Below are 19,773 nucleotides of genomic sequence, written 5' to 3' on the forward strand. Positions count from 1 at the left end.
TCCATTGGTCTATAGTTCTGTTTTTATGCCAAGTACCATACTGTTTTGTTTACTGTAGGTTTGTAACATTTTGAAGTAAAAAAGTGTGAGGCTTCCAGGTTTGCTTTTCTTTCTCAAGATCATTTTGACTGTTCATGGTCCTTTGCGATTCCATGTGGATTTTAGAATTTTTTTCTATTTTTGCAAAATATGCTATTGGGATTTTGATAGGAATTGCACTGAATTTTTTTAGGTCACTTTCGGTAGTATGGACATTTTGACAGTATTAAATCTACACTCCATAAATATGGATGTCTTTTTTTTTTAAACACAGGTTTTATTTATTTATTTATTTATGGCTGTGTTGGGTCTTAGCTGTGGCACGTGGGAACTTTTGTTGCAGTACACGGGCTTTTCATTGCGGTGTGCTGCGGGCTTCTCTCTAGTTGTGGCACATGGACTTCTCTCTAGCTGTGACGTGCAGACCCTGTAGTTGTGGCACGTGGGCTCCAGAGCATGTGGGCTCTGTAGTTGTGGCATGTGGGCTCAGTGGTTGCGGCGCGCAGGTTTAGTTGCCCCGCGGCATTTGTGATCTTATTTCTCCGAACAGGGATCGAACCCATGTCCCCTGCATTGGAAGGAAGATTCTTAACCACTGGACCACCAGGGAAGTCCCAATAAATATGGATGTCTTTCTGTTTATTTGTGTCTTCTTCAGTTTCTTTCAGCAGTGTCTTGTAGTTTTCAGTGTGCAAGTCTTTTGCTTTTCTGGTTAAGTTTATTCCTAAATATTTTATCTTTTTTGATGCTATGGTAAGTGGGATTGTTTACTTAATTTCTGTTTCATATTGTTCATTGTTAGTGTGTAGAAATGCAAATGATTTTGTGATTTGATTTTGTATCCAGCAACTTTGCTATATTTGTTTATTTGTTCTAACAGTGTTTTCTGTGGAATCTGTGGGGTTTTCTACATATAAGATTATGTCATCTGTGGAGAGAGACCATTTTACTTCCTCCTTTCCAATCTGGATGCCTTTTATTTCTTTTTCTTGCCTAATTGATCTGTCTAGGGCTCCCAGTACTGTGTTGAATAGAAGTGGCAAGAGTGGGCATCCGTGTCTTGTTCCTGATCTTCAAGGGAAAACTTTCAGTTTTTCACCATTGAGTATGATGTTAGCTGTGGGCTTTTCATATATGGCCTTTATTATGTTGAGGTAGTTTCCTTCTATCCCTAGTTGGTTGAGTATATTACCTCTTGCCCAGACTATTAGAATAGTTGAGTAGCTTGTCTTCCTGCCTTCTGTGCTCCCTAATGTCTCCAAACTGCAGAGAGTGTAGAAAGAGCCTGGGGGATTAGAACCAGCCACCATGAGGGAAGCTGGAGTACAGGGTGTGGGCAAGCAGCCCGTGACCTGATGCTTTCCCCCTAGGAGCCAGGGGAGCAGAGAGCTGTGGGGTGAGAGGGGCCTCCCTTCCCTCTAGTCCCGCAAAGTCGCTATCCCTCAAGCCCCGTGCCTCAGGAGCATCCTGTCCCCCACAGACCCTTTGGTCATGCTTCTGTGACTCCAGTAGCCCTGCCCCTAATCCCCTCTTGTCCAGACTTTCCAGCCCCTGTCCCTGCCCCACAGTCAGATCTGGGTCCAGAACCTTGCATTACTTACTTTCAGCACCATGGGAGGAGGATGAGATCCGCAGGGACCGAGTGGAGCCCCAGAGTGTGTCCCTGTCATGGCGGGAGCCCATCCCCGCTGGAGCCCCTGGGGCCAACGGCACGGAGTATGAGATCAGATACTATGAGAAGGTGAGTCGGGGTCTGGGAGGGACCTGGGGCTGCATTCCTGGCTGTGATCTGCCCCCCTCACCTGCTGGCTTCCTTCTCTTCACAAGCACCTCCCGGCAGAAGTCCTTCTTACTTTCTTTCTAAACATTTCCACAGGCCCCCTCAGGGGCCTCCCCAGCCGGGGTTTCTTCCTGTCCTCTCCTCACCATGGACCCCACTGCTCTCCCTCTTTCCCCACGTCTCCATTCATCACTGGTCATCATGTCCATTTTCACCACTTCTGCCTAGTGTGTACAGTTGACAAGAAGCCTTCTCTGGGGGCTGATCCAGATTTTGTGTGGTGGAATCATGTACCTACAATTTGCAATCCTTTTAAGAAAAAGAATGCAGAAATACATTGTTTCAAATTTTACAGAAAGGTACCACAGTGGGAGCACACTAGGTCATGGGACCCCCGTGTTGGTAAACGTTTAGCAGCCAGCTCTGCAGAACAATGAACGTGTGCAATATTATTATAATTTTGCTGACGTGAGGAATGTGTAACCCATCATTTACAAATAAGAATAGAAAATATACAGCGATCCTTACTGTGAACTCCATATCACCAATTGGTTCTCATAGGACACTTCTTGCTGATTTTTGCTGACCTCTTGTATCTGTTGTCATCTGTGGTTGCAGCTCAACCATGGTTTGACAAGTGGAGTTACATCCGGATCCACTGTCTTTTCCGCATAAGTTAATAAACTTATGAATTTAAATTCAAACTGTTTGAATTTGACATGTAATCTGCCGTTAAACTGTTTCTCACCTTGGTGCCAATTGCGAAACCTCGCTTTCAACTTAGCACTACATGTGTCAGGACTTCACTCCCTCCTCAGTGACTCCAGGGAGTTCTTTGCTGAATCAGTCAAAGTTTTTGAATACGAGAAGTCTGGAGAGCTGTGAGTTGAGAGAGAGAGACAGAGACAGAGAGAGAAAGACAGAGAGAGAAAGAGCGTTGGGGGCTTTCAGCATAGAGATAGTAGGTGAAGCCAAGGGAGCAGAAGGGATGACCAAGGGAGTGGGGCATGAATGAGAAGAGAAGTCAGGGCAGAGCTCTGGGGATCCCTGATGTCTAGGAGACCGCAGCGAAGGTCACTGGGAAGGAGCGAGGCACGCAGCAGTTGCTTAGAAAGGGCTCCTTGAACTGACACTTGGGGATCACAGCATAGATACAGTCCCAGCACTGAGCTGGGTGGACGCTTCCAGGCCCTTAGGGAGTTTGAAGTTGCTGGGAACAAAAACCCTTGAGAAGAGGAGCCAGTACCAAAGGGGCTGTGTTTGAAAGCCTTCAGGAACGTCTCACGGAGCCCGATGGCCAGAAGTGTGGCTGGTGTCACGAGCTCCTCACGCCGACTTCTCTCTGTGCACCAGCTCCACCTCCTCTGCCGGGGCCTTGCTCCTAGCACCTGGCAGCTGCGAGGCTGGCAGCCTTGCCCCTTTCCCCCTCCCCACCCCGAGCCTGTCCCGTCTCATAGGTCATGCAGTCATTGCACTGTCTTTCGGTGATTTGTTCAAATGCCCGGAAGGGAGATTCTGATTGGCCCAGCTTGGGTCAGAGTCTTCCCTGATTCCTGAATACCATGGCCCTAGAGCTGGGGCCACAGGTATAGGGGAGGTGCACCTCTGGGGGCTGTGAGTGTGGCAGGGGCTCTAATAAGGGGGTGTGGGCAGAGACAAAATAATGGTGGCATGTCCAGCAGGTACCATTATCAGATGTGTTGGGGGCAGCACAATGTAGAGCACAGAGCACGGGACCTGAGGGAATCGAGAAGGTGTCACCCCAACCCCTCTTTGATGTGAGCCTCACCTGTTAAAGGAGATAGGAATGCTGCTGTGAGGACTGTAGGAAGTTGGCTCCTATAGGGTCTAGCCCAGCAGCGGGCAGTGAGTGGACCGTTGCTGGGGGCCGTGGGAGAGCCTCTCTACCCCTCTGAGCCCGATTCCTTATCTGTGAATCCATGCCTTGCAGGACATTGTGAAAGTCCGATGCCAAGGGGAAGGAAAAGCTGTGTGATCCAACAAGGGCCGAGCAGGTGTCAGGCCCTTGTCGTCTTCTTTCCTCTGAGGGGTCAGGTGCAGCTCACCCTCTGGACTGCCAGGCCCTGATGCCCTTCATTCTATCATCCCTTTGAACGCCAGCATCTTCTCTAAAGTTTCTCTTACTTGGAGGTGGGGCTGTTCTCAGCTACAAGTACCACCGAGTAGGGGTGGGAGCTCGTGGTGGAGAAAGGGGCTGGTGATCCTATGGAAGAAAGCTGTGGGATCTCCCCAAGACAAGTGGAGTTATTCCACCAGCCCAGGTTCCTCCCTACTTCTTGCCCCCGACATTCTCCCAGTAGCGTGGGGCCAGCCCTGGGTCTGGGCCTCACTTCTCGGTCCCTCCCCAGGGTCAGAGTGAGCAGACTTACTCCACGGTGAAGACAGGGGAGCCTGCGGTCACCGTCACCAACCTCAAGCCGGCTACCCGCTACGTCTTTCAGATCCGGGCGGCTTCCCCGGGGCCCTCCTGGGAGACCCAGAGCTTCAACCACAGCATTGAAGTGCAGACCCCGGGGGAGGGTAAGTGATGTGTCAAGTGAAGAGAAACCCCAGCCCGGGGCTGGAGCAGGGAGGCAAATTGGGGCGGGGCGGGGGGGGGGCCGTTATCTGTGCAATTAAGGGAACCTGCAGAACAGTTCAGTCACAACCTAATTAATGGATGAATTCGGTTGGACTTCCCTGGCGGTTCAGTGGTTAAGACTGCGATTCTACTGCAGGGCGCACGGTGGAACTGGTGGGAGAACTAAGATCCCACGTGCTGCTCAGTGTGGCCAAAAAAAAAAAAAAAAAAGCATGAATTTGGAATCCAACAACTAGTGGCTTACATTGGGTACCTGTCCCGGAGGAACTCACAGGGGAGGGGCCCATGAACAACTATAACCCAGGTCTCAGCTGGTGTCTCCCTGCCTCCCAGAACCTCCCACGTCTCGTGGAAACATCCTGTGCCCTCTCCAAGATTCTTCTCTTTTCTTGGGAGAAATTTTTGTCTCCTGGTCACTCCTTGCCATTGACTGCTAAGTTCTTGTTCCCATCCTGCCGCTTTGTCGCTGCCATGATACAGACTCAAACGTGGGCCCCCGTCCCTCTTCCCACTAGGCCTTACAGTGTGAAGCAGAGGGGTGAGGCCCAGCTCACCCTCTGGACTGCCCGGCCCTGACATCTACCATCCTAGCATCCAACCTTCCCTGAGGGTTGGGGCACATGAAGGGAGTTGCACCTGCAGTGGTAAACAAAACAAAACACCAGGAGAAGTGGTTAGGATTCGGCACGTTCATTGCCAGGGCCTGGGTTCAATCTCTGGTCAGGGAACTAAGACCTCATGAGCTGCGTAGTGCGGCCAAAAACAAACAGAAAAACACCAGGAGAATTGTACGCTTTCAGTGGGTGAATTGCACGGTATGAGAATAATTTCTCAATAACGCTCTTATCAAAACAGAAGCTGAACATCAGATATGCCCAATCCTAACGCAGCTCCAGCTCCTCGGCATGGTGTGGTGCTACCCCCTCTTCCCTTGGCTTCCCTCCCCTGGTTCCTCTTCTCCCCACCCACCCCCAGTCCCCCCTCCTGATGCGTGCAGAGCATTTAGCGCTCTCTTTTGTTGTTCTCCTGCTGCTAACCCAGCCCTCAGGATCTCACCTCTATCTACCCGAGCAGCTCACGAAAGTATTTTCCCGGACAAAGGCAGTTCCCCCTAAGAGGCATCCTGGCACCAGCTGTCTAGATAATAATTCTTTCCAACCTGCTACATGAGTCTAATCCAAGATAGGAAGAGTTCTGAGCCCAAAGGGAGGTGGAGATAAAATGTGGAGGAGTTTGAGTTCTGGGAAAGGAAAACAGCACTTCTTGCTCGAACGCCTGTGTCTCTGCCAGACCTCGGCCAGGTGCTGGCAAGAGATTAGGGCTGTGTCTTGAAGGCTGGGCAACGTCTGAGTGTGTGGAGGTGGGCAGGGAAGGCATTTTGGGTAGAGGAAGCCATCAGAACAAAGGCTCGCGGGTTTGGCTGGAGTGGGTGCGGCTGGAGTGGGTGTGGCTGGAGTGGGTGTGGCTGGAGTGGGTGTGGCAGAGGGCGGGAGCTGGGAGCCGGTAGCTGAAGAGGGCTGATGCCTTCCCTTAATTTGGTGCTTCTTAGTTGGTAGATACGCTGCTCAGCTTCCGGGCAGCCTCCTTTGCTGTGGCCCTGGCTGTGGGGAGTGGTTCCCCAATCTGCAGAGTACTTTTTCCAGTGAGCTGTGACCCCAAATCAGGATCACGAGGAAGGACCGTGCTTCACCGCTGTATTAGTTACCCGTTGCTGTGTAGCAAATTACCCCCAAAACTCAGCGGCCAAAAACAACAGATGTTTATTATCTTGTGGTTTCCTTGGGTCAGGAATATGGGCGAGGCTTAGCTGGGCGCCACCTGTCTCAGGTCTCTCAAAGGCTGCAAGCAAGGTGTCCTCTGGGGCTGCGGTCATCTCCAGGCTTACCTGGGGCGGAGTGGGGAGCGGGTGTCTGCCCCCCTGCTCGGGCTCTTGCTGGCTGTCTGTGGGAGGCAGGCATATGCCTCCTGGGCTTCTCCAAGGGCTATTTATAACCCAGCAACTAGATTCTTCCAGAGACTGAGAGAGAGAGAGAGAGAGAGCGCGCAAGAAGGCACCCGAGACAGAAGCCAGTCTCTTGTAACCTAATCATGGAGGTGACATCCCATCACTTTTGTTGTATTCTGTTCATGAGAAGCAAGTGACTATGTTCCGCCCACACTCAAGGGGAGGGAACACCAGGAGGTGGCGAACCCAGGAGGGCCATCTCAGAGGCTGCGGACCACAACCACTTTTAGCTCCATTCTCAGTTTCCGCGTCCACATGGATACTTCATTTCAAACAGTCCTTGGCAACTCCACTGCCTGCTGCCACCAGCTGGACCCTGGACCCAGTTCCCCGTCTCTGAAAATGTGGGCTCTGAAATCTGCTCTTTGACCCTGACCTTGTTGGCCTCTAACTCTTCCTTCCTCTTCTATCCCTCTTCGTCACTTGCTCTGTGACATCCTAATAGCAGCTCTTGGGATCTGATCTCATCTCCCAGGCTCTCAGCCCCTCCTGTCCCCACAGTCATCTCTCCCCAGTGAGCACAGATTCTCCCGGCAGAAACATGCCCCACCTCTGCCGGCCCTCATTCCCCGGACATCGTGCTGCACCTGCCCCGCTAGTCCCCAGGCTTGGCTGTCCTCCTCTGTCCCTCGCCAAGGCTGCCTGCAGAGTTGTATTCTTCTAATCTCAGTTTAGTCTTCAGGGCTGCGTAGCATTTTCCCCGTTCTTGTCACGTCTCTCAAACACCTCCCCTCTCTCCCCGCTCCTGAGCCAGCAGATCCCCTCACTCCTCTCCCTGTGGGCAGGAACTCTGTCTATCGCTTGAGCTCCCTGTTACCCTCGGGATATCCTGGCTCATACTGGCCTAGCATTCAAAGACCTTCCGGTTCTGTCTCCTCCCCCAGCTCCCTTCACCCTCCTGCCCTCCAGCTTCATACCTTCATATCTTGCATCTGCATCTCTGCCTCCAGGCAGTCTGTTTTCCAGCCACATGGGATGACTTGCCGTTTTCCAGACCCAGCAGGTACATCTAAGCATCATCAACAACCCTTTCAATCTTCCAGGTCCAGTGCAGATGACGCCTTTTCTACAAACCTTCCTCGCTGGCTTTAGGAAGAAATTATCATGCCTCTGCTCAGCTCTGCTCATTCATGTCTCTGTTTTTTTTCATTCTACAGTTAAGATTTTTCATTTCTGTCTCCCGCACTGGTCGGTACACCCCTCCAGAGCTGGGATTTTGGCTCATCCATTGCTATCTCCCCAGAACTAGTGCCAGCCTGGCACACATGTTGGATGGATGGATGGATGGGGCTGAGAGCCTGGCTCCTCCCCTGGGGAAATAGTTCAAAGCAGAGGCTTTAGGAATCAGGTTCGAATCTTAGGTTCACTGTTTGTTAGCTATGTGACCTTGGGCAAATTACACAACTTTTCTCAGTGTCAGTTTCCTCAGCTATAAAATGGAAACAGTAACACCTTACTGGCTTGGATCACTTAGTCTTGAATGGAGCAAGTGTGCATTAAATGTTAACTCATCATTATTGCTGGTGACATTCTGGATGGGGGCTGGGGAGCTTGGATGAGAGGCCATCCCCCTGCAGAGCTACCTTCCTTGTGCATCAGAAAGGCAAAAAGGGAGGCCTGGGCCTGCCTGTCTGGATGCCTGCTCCTCTCTCTCAGAGCTGGGCTACAGTGGAAGTGCCTTGCCCTGGGAAAGGAGGAAGCTCCACGTGCCACTGTGGCTGGTGGGGCTGCCTTGGTCCCTTGCCGCCGGGAGGCCGGGCCGAGTGCGGAGGTGCTGTGGGAATCCTGCTGTGGGGTGAGGACAGGAGTCTGTCCTGGAGCTTCCCTGGGAGCCTGGTCCTCTGCCTCTCTCAACCTCGTGGTTTCCCTCCCAGCTGCCTCGGGGTCCAAGGACCAGAGCCCCGCAGTCGTCGTCACCATTGTGACCATCTCGGCCCTCCTCGTCCTGGGCTCTGTGATGAGCGTGCTGGCCATTTGGAGGAGGTAGGTGGCTGGTCCCAGCCTGGATGATGCCTGGTGGGCCATGTCCCTGTGCACATTCACATGTGCTCACAGGCACTCATGTCTGTATCTGCATTTGCACCTGTGCGGATGTGCACGGGCGAGCACACCGCTGTGTAGATACAGGCGTGGCTGGTGTGGTCCTGGCCCTCCTCCCATCGTCCTGACCCCCTGCTCCTGCAGTCGGCAGCGTGGCAGCCAGCACGGCAGCTAGCTCAGCCGCTCTGGGATGAAGGGATTTAGCTCCTTAACTCATTAAATGTCAGAAGGCATCGCTGAGGATGGAATCAAGCTCCAGCTGCCCCGGTGTGATTAGGGTCCTCCTGAGGCACTCAGAGGCCCCCAGCCCCTGCCCGAAAGGGATCTGGAGGCCCTTCAACACAGGCAAAAGGAAGAAAGGCAGAAATTGTGTGTGTGTGTGCGCGCGCGCCCGCGCCTGCGTGCAGGGACAACAGGGAGGGGAACTCATAAACCAGAAACCCCCAACCCCCAGCAGAAGAAGCTGGCAGAGTGGGCAGAGGAAGGGGATGGGAGGAGGGGCAAAGATGTGGAGCTTGGGTCCGGCCCTTTGGCATGCAGCAGAAATCTCATGGCATATATATCGCCCTTCTCCCCAGGGCCACAGTCTGCCACGTGCAGAGGCACCCGGGTGGGTTCCAGGCTGGGGCTGAGGTCAGCAGACTGGAGGGGCTGGAAAGTCTGCATGTGACAGGCTGGAGTGGGGGGAGCACAGGAGAAGAATGGGCTGGCCCGGGAGCCACACATCAGCATCCTGGAACCGCCTGCGGGCTGGAGGGACCGTGAGCTTTCACTTGGCTCGGAGGGGACTGTTTGCTTGGTCCTGAATAAGGTGCTGAAAGTGACTGAGGAGGAGTGAGTCTGGGAGCCAGCTCTGCCCGGGCCAGGTGAGTCAGGAAGGCAGGACAGGAGTGGAATCTCCTTCCTCACAGAGCTTAAAGGTCCTTATATGAGACCTGTTGGAAAAGCAGGAATGGACAGGAGCTGAGAGCATCTTGTCCTGGCTGTGAGCTCAGGGTCTCTGGGAGGCAGAAGGAGGAAAGGGGAGAGAGGTGAGCAAGGAGGGCCTCTTCAGGCAGACCCTACAGAACAGGGGCAGCTGCCCAGCCGCTCCTCGGAGACAGATGCACCAGAGCAGGCAGAGTAAGCCAGGGGTGGATTTCAAAACCTGCTCAGAATCAGACGGCACCAAAACGAGAATCTGCCTGGTCTAGCGCAGATGTGCAGAGAGGCACTCATCTCCAGCATGTGTGTCCCAGCTTTGCAGACGGTAACACCTCCCTCAGCCGTCTCTTCCTCTCGCAGTCTCTGCGGTATCCGCTCTGTGCGGTGGGCTCCTTACCTCCGCTTTCCCTCCCCAGTCCATCTTGCGTCACCCAGTGGGAGCTTCTCATTTTCTCTGCCACCACTCCTCCAGCCACTCAGCCTTGCCCCCTTCATCCCTCGTTACCTCTCCCAGGTGTTCCCCTCATTCATGGAAGTCCTGTTCCCGTGCTGGATGACTTCAGTAGCCATTGGAGGACCTGCCCCACCCCTCGGCCTCTGGGTTCTTTGACTCCCTTGTTTCCGCGGACCTTCTCTCCTGTTCCATCTCAGCTGCCCTCTCCCATCTCCTGACGTGGACCTGGCCATCACCCCAAACACTGACACCAGTTCTGCTTTTGCCCTGCAGACTCCCCGTCCTTGCAGCTCGCTCCCTCAGCCATGTCTGCTGCACCTGCCCTTTAACAGCAACTTTAACCCCTCAACTTCTCGCCCCCAAGTCTACACACCTGCCTATCTCTGCATCCATCCTCCCCCTCCTTTTGCTCTAGAGGAGGTGCCATTCTCCCAGCCAGGATCTTCTACCTGGGACCATACTTCCTACCATCTCAGGAACCCATTACTATTGATAATGTCCACTTCTTCCCCACGATAGCTAACATTTATTTAGTGCTTAGTAAGCTCTTGGCACCAGTGTGATCAGGCACGGATGTCTTTATCCTGATTTTATTAAAGAGAAATCCCAGCCACCTGGTCCCACAGACAGTGAGTGGACCACCTAGGGAGCCGGTCGTCAGATTCCAGAGCCCATGCTGGCGACCGCCATCATGACCACTCCAGACTACAGGACAGCCTCCTCTTTCCCACTGGTATCGAAATGTGGTCATCTCTCTCCAGTCTCCCCTAACCCCTCCTCCTAGAGCCTTCATGTGACCTCGTTCCTCTGCTCCACTTTTTCTTTCCTTGCTTCCTGTGATATCGCCCGCCACCTCCCCCCACCCCCGCCCCCGATTTCCCTTCTGTTTCCCTCCAGTTTCTCTGGTGGTTCTTTCATGATCTCCTCCATGGCATCCTTCTCCTCTACCCAATTTTTAAATGGTGGGGGTCCTCAGACTTGTTCCCTGTCCCACTTCTCAGGCTCCCTCCTCTCCCTGGGCAATACCCCCAGCTCCAGAACTTGTATCTCCAGAGCACACCTCTGCCAAACTCCAGACACACACACAGCGAACTCCCTGCTCATTGATTGTCCCTGCTTTTACCAGAGGCCCTGCAAACTCAAATGTCTAAATGAGAACTCCCGATCTCAGGAACTGGTACACCCCACACCCTGCTGGGCAAGCTGGAACCCGAGTTGTTCCAACCTTCCCCCTCTCCCTTTCTGCCTTCCAGCTATCTCCAAGCCCTGTGGCCCTGTCACCTAAATGTGACTTGAGTCCTCTTACTTTTCTCCGAGTCCATGGTCACCACATAGCCCGAGCCACTGCCATCTCCTGCGGGGACACAGCAGCAGCTGGGGTGATCTTCCTAAAATGCAAATTGAACCTTGGCTCAAAACCCCCCAGGGGGTTCTGGGGCCTCTCCTCTGCCCCCAGAATAAAACCAAAGTCTTTATCTGGGCCTGCAAGGCCCTGCCTCAGGGGGCCCCAGATGCCAGCCTGTGGCTCTGTTGATCATGATGCAGTCCTTTGGTCCATGGCTGCCTCTGTCTCAGGAAGCCATCCTTGACAGCCCCGGCCACGTCAGATCCATCTGTGAGGTGCTCCCCATGGCGCACCACCCTTCTTTGCTTGGACCTGTGAGTGGGCTTGTGGTTCCTTCTCAGTGTTTGTTTTCTTGACTAGACACAAGCTCTGCCTGTTTTGTTCAGCTGTAGGCAGGGGAGCAGCTTGGGCTTGAAGTCAGGGCATGGATTTGGGTGCCTCTGGAGTTGCAAGAATACACTGTGTCTCAAAGTGAAAACAACTAGGAATGCGGAGGCGGGTGAGGGGTTAGGTCTGGGGCTAGGATTGTGTGTGTGATGTGGGGAGAAGCTTTCAGACCAGCAGGACAAGAAGGCCCCTCCCCTGGGGCACAGACCTTATCCTTTTGGAGGAACAGAGAGGTGCCGCCCTGGGTGCTGGTGAGATGGGAAGGGCTAGGACAGCCTGGCTCAAAGAATGACTACGGACCCCCCGACCCCCAACCCCCTACCCCAGGACCTGCAGCTATGGCAAAGGAGGTCGGGATGCCCATGATGAGGAGGAGCTGTATTTCCACTGTGAGTTGTCTGGGCCTGACGCGGGGCGGGGCGGGCACCCCCCTACCTTACCCCTCAATCCTCTTCCTTGCTGCCATTGCATAACCCCCACTCCTCCAGTCGTGGAGGCCCCTTATCCCACCCCACTCTCTTTCCCTGCGTTCCCAGTCAAAGTCCCAACTCGCCGCACATTCGTGGATCCCCAGAGCTGTGGGGACCCGCTGCTGGCTGTTCATCTGTTTGCCAAGGAGCTGGATGCGAAAAGCGTCACGCTGGAGAGGAGCCTTGGAACAGGCAAGCTAGGCACCCCGGAAGCCTTGTCCGTTGGGAAGCCCCGCCTCTGCCCCCTCCCAGCCGTCTCTAGAAGCCCCTCCTCCATCCCACTCCGTCTCTATCCTGTAAGCCTGCCTCCACCCCAAGTCCCGCCCCCATTTCTGGAGGCCCCGCCTCTACCCAGTCCTCACCCTGAGCCTCCGCACCCCCGCCCTCTCTAGAAGCCTGTCCTCCACCCTACCCCGCCTCTATCCTGTAAGCCCCGCCTCCGCCCCTCCCTCTAGAAGCCCCTCCTTCACCCCACCCGTCTCTATCCTGTAAGCCCGCCTCCACCCAAGTCCCGCCCCCATTTCTGGAGGCCCCGCCTCTACCCAGTCCCCACCCTGTCCAGGAAGCGCCCCCTTCACATCAAGCTGGACCTCCGTCCACCAGGATCCAGGGAAGGAGGTGGCAGAGGAGTCTGTGGCCCTGCCTTCCTACCCTTTGCCTGTCCCCAAGGTCAGAATTCTCTCCATTCAGGCCCTTTCAGAGCTGGCTCTGCAGACTGCCACTGGCAGAAGTTTGGTCCCAGGCCTTCAAGGGACGATGGGGAGGGGCCTTTGCAAGCTTGGGGACCAGGCATACCTGAGTTCTAGTCCTGGCTGTACCACTGACCAGCTGAGTGACCAGGGGTACGTCCCTTTTCCGCTTTGAGCCTCAGTTTCTCATCTGTTAAATGGGCATGATATTTGCCTCAGACAGAGCTGATGTGGGGGCTTTCCAGCACTCAGCCCAGGGCCGGGTTCACAGTGGGTGCGTGCTCTCTAACGGTCAGTCCCCTCGCTTCCTTTTTTCCTGTCTGCAAACCCTCAGCCCCTGCACTAAGGGAGTGCTTTCACCAGGAGCCTGACACTCTTCCCTGGCACTGTCAGCAGACTCGCTGGGTGGAGACCAGAAAGGGGCGGCGTGGCAGAATAGGTGTCATCGTTACCCTTCCTGGGTCACCCTGCGCCTCTGGCGTGCTGGCATGTGCAGCGTCCTCTCTTTGAGGCTTTGGAATTTCCTGCCGAAGCAGGCAGGGAGGACTCCCCATTTCACAGAGGAGAAAACTGGGGCCAAAAGAGGGAAAGAGCAGAAGCCCATGTCACATGGCTGGTACTCAGTTTACCAGGATTTGAAATCAGGAGACCCGAGTCCCATGATCCAGAAGCGGCTTTCTCCTCGGCTCACCCTGCCCAGGTTGGCCGAGGGAGCGGCCTCCGGGGGGTGTCTGAGGTGCCTTTTCCCCCCAGGGCGGTTTGGGGAGCTGTGCTTTGGCTGCCTGCAGCTTCCGGGCCGCCAGGAGCTCCCCGTGGCCGTGCACACGCTGAGGGAGGGCTGCTCCGACTTGCAGAGGCTCAGCTTCCTGGCCGAGGCCCTCACCTTGGGCCAGTTCGACCACAGCCATGTGGTGCGGCTGGAGGGCGTCGTCACCCGAGGTAGGGCCCATGCTCCACCCGTGTGGGAGGAGATGATGGTGTGGGAGGTGGAGGTGTGCCGTGCCCCCAGGCCCTCTGCTCTGTCACGAGAGGGAGCCCTGACGCGGCCCACCATGGAGAGAAGGGCTCAGCCCTCCTTCACTGACTCTGGGTGGCCTCTCGGACCCTGCGTGATCTTTGGGCGTGTGGTGCCACTCAGTGGGGTTGGCTCACTTGGACCTTCAGAGTGATCGCCCTCAGCTAACTTGGTGCAGATCCTCACCTTGGCCTTTGTTCCCCTCAGACGACACCTCTTTTGTTCTTCAGCACAGAGGGTCCTGGACTGGGCAGGAGGGTGGCAAGACTCAGGGAGCTTGGCCTTTGTTCTGGCCTTCTTGGAGGGGTCTGGGGCCCAGGTGGGGGAGCACATGTGCTCACAGAGGGCAGCAGGCACCTTAGCGTGTGTTCCGCTCCGTGGGTACAGGAAGCACCTTGATGATCGTTACTGAGTACATGAGCCATGGGGCCCTGGACGGCTTCCTCAGGGTGAGTGGCCTGGGCCCTGCGGGGTACTGATGACCATGATATTCTTGGTCCCTCACTTTTCCTTTGGTGGGACTTGGGGTTGGCCTCATTCCCTATAAAGATGACCACTGGCCAGGCTGACCTGGCAGGTCACATGGCAAACTGAAGCCCAGAGAGGGCCAGTTGACTTCCCCGGGGTCACCCAGCAACGGGACGCGAGAGTGCAGCCTGGCCTCGCTCTCCTCCTCTCACAGCGGCACGAGGGCCAGCTGGTGGTTGTGCAGCTGATGGGGATGCTGCCCGGCCTGGCGTCGGCCATGAAGTATCTGTCGGAAATGGGCTACGTCCACCGGGGCCTGGCGGCCCGCCGGGTGCTGGTCAGCAGCGACCTCATCTGCAAGATCTCCGGCTTTGGGCGGGGACCTCGGGACCGAGCAGAGGCTGTCTACACCACCATGGTGAGGAGCCCTTCCCTCGGCAAGCTGCCCTGGAGTCCCCGTCTCCCCACATCCCCCTTCCTGGCTGTGTCAGGGTCACTCCTGCCCCTCCATCCAGTTGTCCATTGCCAGTGTGGGCCTCGCCTAGATGAGCAGCCGGGGAGACGGCAGGGGGGGCTGGATCTGTGGCTCTGCGGGTGGGGAACCCTGGCTGTGTGACCTGGTCCCCTCCTGCCCCTGACCTGCCTGCCTGCCCGCAGAGCGGCCGGAGCCCGGCACTGTGGGCCGCCCCCGAGACGCTTCAGTTTGGCCACTTCAGCTCCGCCAGTGATGTTTGGAGCTTCGGTGTCGTCATGTGGGAGGTGATGGCCTTTGGGGAGCGGCCCTACTGGGACATGTCTGGCCAAGACGTGAGTGACACCCGTGGCTTCTGCTCCTTGCCTTCTGATCTCGTTGCTCCCTGACCTCTGCCCATTAACCCTTGACCTGTTAGCCCCAGGCCCCTCTTCACTGTCTACTTGCTTCCAGTCCTGCCTGGTCACCACTTGAGCCTTCCTTGGGATGGGGTGAGTGTGTGTATTGCGGGACCTAAAACCTCCTGTCTGCCCGCCACCCCCATGGCCTAGGTGATCAAAGCCGTGGAGGATGGCTTCCGGCTGCCACCCCCCAGGCACTGCCCCTCCCCCCTGCACCGACTGATGCTTGACTGCTGGCAGAAGGACCCAGGTGAGCGGCCCAGGTTCTGCCAGATCCATGGCCTCCTGAGCAAGATGGTGCAGGATCCAGAACCCCCGCAGTGTGCCGACACTACCTGTGCCAGGTACAGCTGTCACCTCGCGTGTCCCAGGTACCTTCCCAGGTATCTCCAACCATACCAGGTGTAGAGAACTCTCACCTGTCCACGAACGCCCCCCCCCGCCACCATGTACAAGTACAGCTGCCCCACCTGTCCTCCCCCACCAGTCCAGGTACGACTACTCACTCAGGTACCCCAGATAGATCTAATACTCCCACCTGCCTTAGGCACGTATAACTTTGCATCTTAGTCACTTCTGCTTGTCCTGGGTTTTGCCCCACGTATCCCAGGTACAGTGACCACATACATAAATGTGGTAATAGTCCTAACATATCTGTAGTTCCAATAACTAAGTGAAATTAGTATTAGTTGTCCCCAATACCAGTCACTTCCCAAGTTCTCCTAGGGACATCCTACCCAAGACTGTCGCAGACACTCCCTTTACCTGGCTCCTATGCAGCTCACTCTCTGCCAGCCAGAGCATCGTGAACCCGCACCTGCTCTGAGGTTACCTAGAACCCTGTGTGAGCCAGGCCTGTCGGAGGCTCGGCCATCTTCCCCTTCTCCTGGCCGTTCTCAGATGGCCTCTCCTCAGGAGAGTGACCGGGTCTGGGCCCCAGGTCCCTGCTGTCGACTGACCACTGCTCCTCTGCTCCCCAGGCCTCCCACGCCCCTGGCGGACCGTGCCTTCTCCACCTTCCCCTCCTTTGGCTCCGTGGGCGCGTGGCTGGAGGCCCTGGACCTGGGCCGCTACAAGGACAGCTTCGCTGCCGCCGGCTATGGGAGCCTGGAGGCTGTGGCCGCCATGACTGCCCAGTGAGTCTAAAGGGCCCGGGGGCCCTGCCCCTGCCGGCATGGGAGGCCCAGCCGGTCCTGATTCCGGTTCCCTGGCTGGGCAGGGGATGGGAGGGACAGCAGAAGGTGGGGAAGAGCCAGCTGGGTCTGACCCGCCCTTCTTCTTCGCAGGGACCTGGTGAGCCTGGGCATCTCATCGGTGGAACACCGGGAGGACCTCCTCAGCGGGATCAGTGCCCTGCGGGCCCGGGTGCTCCAGCCGCAGGGCCGGGGGGTGCAGGTGTGAGCGGCCCCACTTTTCCAGGCCAGGACCCCAGGGGGCTCCAGCCCCCAGCCTTGCCCAGGACCCCCGCCAGCTGCACTCCACCCGTGCGGAAGTGAGCTCCCAGAGCTTGTGTGGAGCCCCGGTTTCCTCCATTTCCCTGCCTTCTCCCCCCATTTCCCCCAGTCTGAGCACCTTGGCTGACTCAGTTCCCCTGGAAAAAAGGTTCAAAACCTGGGGAGGATCCCTGAGATAACAGTGGGAGGAAATGCAGGGTCTCAGAGACTAAGGTGGGCAGGGGCAGGGAGGAAGACATAGCTTTAAATGGCCCGCTTCATGCCCTTCTGTCTTCCATACCCACTGGGGTCTGGGGCCTACTCCAAAGGGTGCCCCACTTTCCCACAGACCATTGGCCAGCAGGCAGCACAGGTCCCTGATGGATGGGCTCCTGTCAGTGACCACAGCTGCCTGGCCGCCAATCCTGATGGGCCATGGGGCCTCAGTTCCCCGTATTCCAGCTGGGCCCTGTCTGGACGCTGGTCCCAAGGCCCAGGCAGGCAAAGGTGGTGCTGAGATCAGGGGCTGGACCCCGAGGGCCCCGGACTTAGAAGTTGATTTCTGCTTCCCCCACCCTTGAGCTGACCATTCAGGGTGAGGGTGAGGGTCCCGGTGTTCCCCTGAGGCCCCACTAGGTGCCCCCCACCCCCTTTGCTTTCCTTTTATAAACTCACTGGCCAGGACATCTGGGAAGAGCATGAGGAGAGAAGTTTTCTCCCCGGGGCCCCAGGAGCTTTGCTCCCCAGACTTGGGGGATGATGAAGACATGACTCTCAGAGACGGAGCTTCTCTCTCTAACAGGCCGGTCCAACCCTTACCGTACAGGTGGGGAAAACAAGACCTAGTGAGGAGTCAGGGCCAGAGCTGGGGTTGAACCCATGTGCCCAACTCCCGATCCAGAGCCGAGGTTGGCTCTGGAGAGAGTCATGGGTCCTGCCCTGTGTCACCAACACTCTTTCCTGAGGCAGCCCAGGGGTACTCTGAGGTGACCCCCTCTTGCAGGCTCCATCCCCTGCACCCAGCCTCCCGTGGAGTACCTCCTCCCTCTGGCCCCTCTTCTGCGGGGCTTTGGCAGAAGTAGTTGCCCTGAGCTGAGTCCAGAGTTCCTTATCCAGGAAGGCTTCCCAGAGGCGGGGGTGATCGTGAGGCCAGGGCTTTCGTGGCACAGAATGAAGGCAACTGGGTCTGGATAGGGTCACCCCTGACCTATGCCTGCTGTGGTTTGGCTGCGTGTGGGTCGGGTGGGATGGGGTGGGAAGGAGACAAGGGCTACAGGAAGGGGTGAAGGAGACACAGCCGGCCCTTGGAGGGCCCAGACGAGGCGGGGAGTGAACTCAGGCTCCAGGAACTACTACACGTCCCCCACGGGAGACCGTAGGGCCTGTGGGCCGGACACTCCTGGTGTGTGTATATGGAGGGGCGTCTGGAAAGGTTCCTTGACTGAGAGTCTGATGCATCCATTGAACAGGGCCTTGGAGGAGCGGGGGCAGGACTCTTTCCTTAGGGTTGGTGGAGTTTTCCGCAGGCCAAGACGGAGGGCCTAGGACAAGAGGAATCCAAGCAGAGGGGCCAGCGTGAGAAGGAGCCTGGAGGGTGGGAGATGCAGCACATCTTTGGGGAGTGCTCCGTGGTGGGGGACGGTGCCTCTCAGCAGTGCCTTTGGCCTCATTCTGCCAGCAGGGCAGGCGTCCCCCCACCCCCACTGTCCATCTCCTGAGCACCTGCCCCAGCTCAGTGTCCTGGGGGTTGCTAGGGGAGGCCGAGATATTTCTTCTACCTTTGACAGAGCTGGAGGGTCCCTTGCCGGTGCCCTCCAGGTCCTGCCCCGTGGGAAGTCTGGAAAGGACATACCAGCATCCTGTGGAGGGAGCCTCATTCCCATCTCCAGCCTCATCAGTCATGCCCTGAAGGTCAGAGTCCCCTCCTCCTCCCCGCGCTGTTCTGCAGAGTCCCCTGGCTGTGTTGGCAGGACTTCGGTGTCCAGGGTAGACCTCCCTTCCACTGAGGAGTGAGGTCCCAGAAACCTGATGGGTCCCAGGCCTCAGCCCTGCACAGGTGCCGGCAAGATGCAGGCTGATGGCTCCCTGGGAACCCTCTACAGATCTATTTTTATATGGACCTTATTCACTGGATAGAGAGGTGGCCTGCAACCCCCCAGCACCCATATCTGAGCCCATCCAGGGAGGGAAGGGGCTGGTTGGTGGTGGTGGGGGAGTGGTTCCTTTGACTAATTCTGGAGGTGTTTTTATAGTTCTTGGGTTCTATATGCAGGACAAAGTAATAAAAGCTTGTCTGTGGTATGGTGCCTCTGTCAGTGACAGTTGCTTAACTGTTCAGTAACTTGTGTGGGAGGGTTTCGCCCCCCCTGCCCCACCACAGGGGTCTCCAAAGTGTGTGTCTGAGATCTCTGGGCAAGAGACACATTTAGGAAATAGATGACAGGACAGTGTGATCAGGGTTTACCCTAGGGGCGAGCACTGGGTGGCTTCCCCGAGGGGGCAACACTCCGTGGCGGTGCCATTGCCAGAGATGGACCACGTAAGGGGAGGGGGAGCAGGTTAAGCAGCGATGTGGGAAATGACAAGCTCGGTTTTGGACCAGGCTGCAATGTGTGTCTGACACTGTGAATAAACGATGCTTAGGTGATGTCCTAGCACAGCCTCCACAAGAACTAGCTCTTCATATGACTAATTGAACCTAACTGTTCATAAGGCAACACATTTGGACTTCTTTCAACAGGACGTCCCAAGTAGGGCTTTTGGAACGATCGGGGGGCCTGTAGGGCAAAGATTGAAACTACTGTTCATTGGAAACGCCCCTGGTGCGGGAAGGGTCTCATCCTCCCTTCATCCAGGCCTCATCCTCCCTTCAGCTCAGAGCAGCTCTGCTTTTATTCGCTTTATACACACAGCAGAGGCTACAAAGTAAACTGCCCACAGGGATGAGGTAAGAATTCCTTTGAATGGGAAGAGGCCTCTGAGGGCCAAGGAAAAGTGCTACACAGCTCCTCTTGACTGTGGCTCGTGTTGCTAGATATTTGTTGGTGGCTAGTGACTATTTTTGTGAAATCTCATGATTTTTAAATTGTTAGCAATTAATTTGAAAAGACAAAATCCAAACAGTGAAAAGCGTTTGCGGCCCTTTTTGGTCTATGGGCTGGCGGTAAGGTTTGAATTTTCTTTGCCGCATGCCAGCCCTGTGATAGTTCAGCCCATGCCTTAAATCCTGGGATGGGGAGCTCATTACCG

The 19,773-nt window shown here is 56.0% G+C and overlaps 1 protein-coding gene across 1 annotated transcript in view; it reads left to right on the forward strand.

Moving 5' to 3' along the window:
* The window catches only part of EPHA10 (EPH receptor A10), a 42,144-nt gene extending 23,353 nt beyond the window's left edge, over window positions 1-18,791 (forward strand). The window contains exons 6-17 of the mRNA XM_060140509.1: window positions 1,647-1,780; window positions 4,189-4,360; window positions 8,301-8,409; window positions 11,904-11,965; window positions 12,113-12,238; window positions 13,489-13,674; window positions 14,138-14,199; window positions 14,433-14,636; window positions 14,876-15,025; window positions 15,242-15,435; window positions 16,072-16,227; window positions 16,378-18,791. Of these exons, the coding sequence (XP_059996492.1) occupies window positions 1,647-1,780; window positions 4,189-4,360; window positions 8,301-8,409; window positions 11,904-11,965; window positions 12,113-12,238; window positions 13,489-13,674; window positions 14,138-14,199; window positions 14,433-14,636; window positions 14,876-15,025; window positions 15,242-15,435; window positions 16,072-16,227; window positions 16,378-16,492 (1,670 nt within the window). The 3' untranslated portion in view covers window positions 16,493-18,791. The remainder of the gene's footprint in view (window positions 1-1,646; window positions 1,781-4,188; window positions 4,361-8,300; window positions 8,410-11,903; window positions 11,966-12,112; window positions 12,239-13,488; window positions 13,675-14,137; window positions 14,200-14,432; window positions 14,637-14,875; window positions 15,026-15,241; window positions 15,436-16,071; window positions 16,228-16,377) is intronic.
* Window positions 18,792-19,773: the final 982 nt, after the last annotated feature.

The sequence above is a fragment of the Lagenorhynchus albirostris genome, chromosome 2 (genome assembly GCF_949774975.1).
Source record: "Lagenorhynchus albirostris chromosome 2, mLagAlb1.1, whole genome shotgun sequence".
NCBI lineage: Eukaryota > Metazoa > Chordata > Mammalia > Artiodactyla > Delphinidae > Lagenorhynchus > Lagenorhynchus albirostris.